The sequence below is a fragment of the Athene cunicularia genome (genome assembly GCF_003259725.1).
Source record: "Athene cunicularia isolate RWA chromosome 19 unlocalized genomic scaffold, athCun1 chr19_part1, whole genome shotgun sequence".
Lineage (NCBI taxonomy): Eukaryota > Metazoa > Chordata > Aves > Strigiformes > Strigidae > Athene > Athene cunicularia.
In genome coordinates this window covers 9,024,577-9,031,303 of record NW_020799124.1, presented here as the reverse complement: position 1 = coordinate 9,031,303, position 6,727 = coordinate 9,024,577, and the positions used below count along the sequence as shown (strand labels likewise).

General features: G+C 48.9%; 1 protein-coding gene across 1 annotated transcript in view; it reads right to left on the bottom strand.

Moving 5' to 3' along the window:
- Positions 1-618: 618 nt before the first annotated feature.
- Positions 619-6,727, bottom strand: part of LAT2 (linker for activation of T cells family member 2) — a 12,704-nt gene continuing 6,595 nt past the window's right edge. Inside the window, exons 9-12 of the mRNA XM_026861576.1 lie at positions 5,534-5,599; positions 4,646-4,714; positions 3,678-3,762; positions 619-1,415 (exon numbers count right to left, since the gene is read on the bottom strand). Of these exons, the coding sequence (XP_026717377.1) occupies positions 1,397-1,415; positions 3,678-3,762; positions 4,646-4,714; positions 5,534-5,599 (239 nt within the window). The 3' untranslated portion in view covers positions 619-1,396. The remainder of the gene's footprint in view (positions 1,416-3,677; positions 3,763-4,645; positions 4,715-5,533; positions 5,600-6,727) is intronic.

Genomic DNA, 6,727 nt, shown 5'->3' with positions numbered 1-6,727 from the left:
TCCCCAACCTGTGCAGACTTTGCAGAGCATTTAAACATCAGGAAACCAGAGGGTGTGAGTAGAAGCTAGGCTGGGAGGAGCTGAGGCAAGCAGAAAGCAACTGTAGCTCCTTGCATGTGTACATCCCTGCAGCGCACTAGATTTTCTCTGCTGTAAAAGTCTTGTGGAAGTAGAAACAAATGCATTTGTAGAAGCTAGAAGTCAATCTTCTCCTAAGCCAAACTCCAAACCACCACTGTTACAGCTACATGAATAGTGGCCACCCATGGCCTCAGCGATTCTGCTAAAAATACAACCAAGTCATTTGCAGCAGGAAGCACCTGACATCCCCTTCTCCCACTCCAGGGTTCACTTGCCCTTCGCACCACTTCTCTGCTCACTCTTACCAGTCCCAAAGACATGAGTGTGGGCTGCATCCCTTCTTGAAACACAGTTTTCTGAACCCATTTGGAGGAAGAAGGCTTTAAGGAGCTACATTTTCTCCTCATCAGATTCCACACACTATTTCGTATCATCTCACATGATTCCATCTCAGTCTGTCTCACCCAACCATGCAGACAACACCTGCATCATCGCAAACCATAATAAAACACTGCATTTTCTTTGGATGCTTTTCAATTTTAATAAATAAGTGGTACAACGGTGCCAAATCTGTGCATCAGGGCTCAAGAGACAAGGGCTGATGTTCCTACGGCAATACTGAAAGACCAGTGCAGTTTCTCAGGCTGGCAGCTGTGGATCTGACAGTCTCAGTTGTTGCAGGGTCTTTGTATTATTATAAACCAAATACTGAAACAAGGAAAACTGCCATAGGCAGATACTGTGAGTTACAAGCTGTGGATAAGGCAGGGATTTAGTCTTCAGCTTTTGTCAACAGGTTGATATCTCATTTAGATCCAGAGAACCGCTGCTGTTGTAAAGGAAACCTCTGCCTTGCCGGTTTCTCTCTTATAGGAAACTGCTTCTGTAGGAGAGCATGGGAACTAAATCAGAACATAATCCCTGTGTCTTAATACCACTGTGCATGAGTCACCCTGACAAATTAAGTAGCTGGCTGCATTGCTGCTCAGCAATTTTAAGATTCATTTCATGTTTGACAGAAGACATTTCACAGGCTGGCCATGCTGCCTCGAGTAGATGTGCAGGAAAATGAGGCAGGATAACAAACTCTTGGCTTGCCCATGGTCACTGCCAGGCAGGGTACTTTCTCCAGTCGCAGGTTTGCTGTTGGACTTCCGCGGGACTTCAAGCAGAGCGTTTCTTCATTTCAGCAGCACCCCTTCTATGTGATCTTGGGCACAATTTGGAGAAGAGATTTCACCGAGGGATTGAAGCCTCCCCTCTCCCTGTGCGCATGCTTGCTGGGTGTGCTCTTACAGCTCAGCAAAGGACTTCTTCAGACTTTATGCAGAATACTTGAAAGAAGAGGGGAGAAAAATAGTGAGTCTACCGAATTTTAACCCCTGCTGTCAACTTCTTAACTCTGCTGCCAGTTTGTTTTTTTTTTTCCCGGAGGTAAACTACAAAAGGTTCACATCTAAGCAGAATCTCCAGCTGTTCTCCCTGATGATCCCTTAGCAGAGCAGAGGGCACAGAGGTGCCAGGACCTCATTCCTAAATTCACCCTCCCTTGGTGGAGAACTTCTGCTGACATTTGTTGCTTGGACATGGGGATTTTATGGTGATACTCTGCTAGCAAAGGCTTTAACAGAGGCATCATTATAATAGCAAGAAGTGCATTGACATTTTTATTTACAGAGCTGCCAGAAGCTATTTACACTTACAGCCATGATAGCTTTCTGCTAGGGCTTATGACTGGAGGTTTTCCCATAAAATCTGTATCACCAGACAGGACAGCTATTCCTCCCTCTTCTATCTTCCTAGCATCATTTATCCCTTTGGGAGGTGGATTTATGGTAGCCCCTGTGCTGCTTTGATCATTGCTCTCCACCAGGTACAGTCATTGCAGCAGCTTTGCTAAACGTTTTGGGCATCCATCAGCCCTGATTGTTCTTCTCACAATGAATGAGGTGGGTACCCTCCCTGTTACAAAGAGCAAACAGAGCAAAAAGCAGGGCCATGCTGTGACTAATGCAGAAATGTAATCCCTCTCCTCCTTGAAACTTCTCTGTGGAAGAGGAATCAATGCAGAATTACTTATAATAGTTACAATTTTAGCAATTCTCATTTTTTCATGGATAATCTGTCTTCCTTCTCTCCAGGTGCTTTGCCAACACAATGCCTGGCTGTTCCATAAACACCTTCTAAAAAGAAGTTGTTTCTCTACAACCCCATATAAACAGTCCATTCTTATGATATTTGCTTGATTTACTCCGACTCAAGCAGAGAGGGATGTCTGGCAGCGAGGGGCTCTTGTGTCCAGCTGCACCCCAGCCGAGGCTGGTGTTGGACTGTGGGCAGCAGCAGGTGTCTGTGGGCAGGGGAAGAGGCGCCTGGCAGGCTGAGCTGTTTGCTACCAGCCAGAGCACATGCGTGGACTACTGGGAAGTGACTCACATGCCATGGGTGACACACAATGAATATTCGACCAAAAAACACAACCTGCAGCTTCCCCCCCAGCACAGTCTTTGTCAGAGCTAACACTGCCAGGATGGGCTGCTGAAGTTTAGAGCAAATGCAGCAACATGGAGAACAGGGTGACTGTGCTTTGCAAAGTGGGGCCAAATCTTAAATATTTTGCATGGCTTCAGGGGGTCTGCCCACTGCTGGTGCCCACAGATTGGGGAATAGAAAACCCTGTAACTGGAGCTGCCAGCATGTGGCATAAGGACGATTCTGCGGTGTCTCTGCAGGTGCTCAGAAAATGAAAACTTGACAAGGAGAGTGATACTAGTCCCAGTCCCTCTCCCAGCTGAAGTCCTAGACCAGTCTGGAGCAGAGTGACCAGCTCTACATGCTCTAACCAGCAGGTAGAGACACCACAGATCTATACATCAGCACAGTGGTGCTTTATTTTCCTCTTTCCTAGCAATCCACATACACTTGTCTGCTGAGAAGAGGTTCCACAAGGCCTCCAAGAGCCTGTTTTGAGCTAAAACAGCTAATGCAGAACTGTCGCTGTGTTTGGTATATCCGGGGCTGCTTTTCTTCCATACATTACCATGCATTTACTGACACTGTGTTATATCACCCACTCATTCAGTGTCATGAAATCTTCCTGCAGCTCTCCACAGATGGTGGATGTTTAACTGCCTTGAGTATTTCTTGATCATCAGCATCAGGTTGCTGCTGATAACAGGGCAGGATATGCGGTTGTAGCAGAGCAGGCAGGCTCAGCTGAGCCCAGGGAATCCCATACACTGCTCAGCCTCCGAGCTGCACAGACCGGAGGGGTTTTGGGGGTTCCTGTCCACAGCACATAGAAGCGCTGCCTGAAGCCTCTCTGAAGTGGTTTTAAGTTCCTGTTGGAGGAGGACAGCGCTAGGACATGGACTTTGACAAATTTGTCTCCACAATCTGCGTTAGTCAGCTTGGCATCAGCCAGAGACATGGCACAGCACGGAGCAAGCTGCTCCTGCTCCCTGCACGGCCTGTGTGGGCTGCTGGGCACCGGCTGGCACTGTCAGCAAGGTGCAAAGCTCCAGCTGAGCTCTCTTCAGCATAAACACAATCCTCCCACCTCTAATAACGACATCGACCATTTGCTCTCCTTTTACCTTTGCTTTGACAGAAAGGCAGGGCCTGATGCAGGGGCCGCATTGATGTAGTCTGGCTCATCATCTGGGCTTTCTCTCTGCAGAGCTGTGAGTGAGGATGGGAAGCACTGATCAGTAAGCGGGTTGATCTAAAAACACACACACACACACACACCGTAAACACGCTCTGCGTCCTGCCAATATAGTTAGTCTTCAGTGCTGACATATTTTTGCACCTGGGCTAAGAAACCTCAGACGACAGTGTCAAGATCTCCTTGAAGGGGCTTCAAAATGCTCACAGCAAATATCAAATGCTCTGTGAGTAGCTCGTGTGGACAGCTTTGCAGAGCCAAAAGACATGGACTTAGATTTAATCTAGAGAGTATGCAAACAGGATGACAAGAATCAGTTTGCTTAGGCAGCTTCCACACCAGAGACAGAAAGCTCTTAAATATATATGTATACATCCAGCACTATCTCCCAGGCCAGACTACCTGCTGTGCTTCACAGGCAGCCACACATTAGATTAAACTCTGTTTAAAGGTTAGGTTAAGAAATATCCAGCCCTGATTACTGTGGGAGAGTCCCAGGCTGACCCACTGGATGTGCGTGCTGAACATTTCTTTGTTGGAGGGGATTACAAGGCTGAGCTTGTGCCAGGCCAACTTCAAAATGTAAGAGGATATAAGACATGAAGAGTGACATTCTTCTGTAGCATCCCGTGGTCAGGGTTTAGGCACAGCCACCTATGTGGTGGCCTTCTGAGTACTAGAAACACCACATCCCATCACAGCAGCATTCAATTACAAGTGTGTGTTGCATTTTGCACCTTGCCTTAGATGTTTATCATGAAGGATCGGGGGAAAAATAATTCAAGATGGGAGCAATGGCTGCATTGCCTTGAGCGTGGCTTATGCCGGTCTAGCGTGACAGACACCCTGCCCCTGAGCCCCATCCCTAAAAATAGTGAACAATTGCTGAGAACATACCTTCCGTCTGCTGGAGTTTCCATATATGTATCGCTGCACTGTTCTCATAGTCTACAGCATCATCTGTGACTAAGAAAAGTTTGGACAGGATGATGCTGAACAGCAAATGGAATAAAAATGGGCCTTTGTGAAACCCCCCTCCCACCGCTGCACCCCGACTGCCTCGTGCACGTGGCTGAGTTTCCAGCCGGGTGGCTGCTGTCCTGCTGCTGGTCTGCTGATGCTGCCTCATCGTTTTTCCAGCCCTGACCACGTGCCTGGATATCTGCAGGCATTGACGGGGATCAGAATGGTCCCTGCTGCTTCTGCCTCCTCTAATCGCTCTGTACAAAGGCAGGCAGGAGCAGGGCAGGCTTCACCAGTGCAGAAAGCGTTGTGTTAATTTCCTGAAGGAAACCAAATTGACTTCCTATTCTGACTGCAACGTCCCAGGACAGAAGCTGGTAGCCCTTAAGCAGGCACTGTGGTCCAATGTCATCCTCCAGCAGCTCACTGGCTGCAGCATTCTTGGGCTAGACGTGGGGAGACACCTGAGCTGGGGGCTATAACCATGATCAGTCTTAGCTGTAACAACACTGCAAGACCTAGAGAAACAATGTGGACCCCAACACTCCTGAATTGCTGCAGAGATCTCCTAACCAAAGGGATCAGCTCAGAGGTGAGCTCACAAGTGGTAAGGCATCACCACATGCATTTTCCTGCAGAAAGGAAAGCTCCAGGTCTGCTCTGTCCCTGCGGCAGCCCTTGCACCCCAGCTCCACCAGCACGGAGCTGATAGGAAGAGCTGAGCCTGCAAAGGGGTTTTTCCTTGACTGAGCAGATCTACGTCCTCTGCACTTCCAGATACCTTTGTACAACGCACACGGACCACGACAGCAACATACTTACCCATATCAGAGCCATGAGACACTCCAATGATGACATTTTGATAGGACTGGGAATCCTCCTCTTTCTCTGGCAGAGAGAAGGAAGAGGGGGGAAAAATGAGCTTAAGGAAGCATAGGTTACCTGGGAAGATCCCCCAGCACTTGCAGGAGAGGGCCGTTTCCCGCAACGAATCATACATTAGCTAAAAAAATCATTAGTCTTTGTGACAGCCTGCACTGGCCCAGCAACAGGCCATCCCCAGAGCAGTCGAACTGTGTGATCACTGCCCCACGGGAGCAGCATCACCGATGCCTGGGGCGCTGGCTGAGCCTCTCTGGCCACGGCAGCACCCAGAGAGCCAGCTGAGGGCAAGGGGCCAGAGCTGGTCCAGAGACACCTTGACTTTTCTTACAAACAGGAATAAAACCCATTAAGCATAATTACTAGCCCTACAACAGCCCCCAACGTGAAGCAGGGAGGGCAGCTGGCTCTGGTGTGGCTTGAACCCCCAGGATCCCAGCCCAGGTTAGCAGTCGGGAGGGGATTTTCTTTCCCAGTGAGTGTTAGGCTTGCACTGTGGTGTCTTCTTGGGCTTATTCTCAGTTTTGAGGAAGGACCTGAGCCCCAGTCCAAGCATGTAAAGTCTGAAAGCATCTAGAACCAAAATCTGCTTGAAAGAATTTAAAACCCTCAAGCTCTTTGTTCTGTTGCTGGTTATTTCAGCTCTCTGGATGAGCCTGTGAGCAGCTGAACCACGTGAGTCCCTGTACTGCTAACCTCAAACCCTGCATCCACCAGTGCTGACAACACCACTGACACCCAACAGTTCATGAGGTCATGGCACCTAAGCTGGAAAAGTTTGCACCCAGTGTAAGCCCTGCTGCTGCCCACCCTGCGACTCCCTAGTACTTCTCCAAAGCCTCAGCGAAGGGGAGAAGCACCGAGCTCAGCAGGTCAGTTGATCTCAGCCAGGACAAGCACCCCCTGCATGGGCGAGGGCTCTGCTGCCCAAAACCACGCCGGGCAGGAGGGAAGGCATTAGCCAAGGGGGCCACTCAGAGCAGCTCCGCAATGGCTACACACTGACACTACCTCCAGGTAGTCCTTAGCCAATGAAAAAGCATTAAAACTAGTAACGGATACAAAAACATTCATGTTAATAGATTCAGGTTTCTCTTTCTCCCTTTGCTCCCCCCCCTCCTTTTTTTTTTTTTT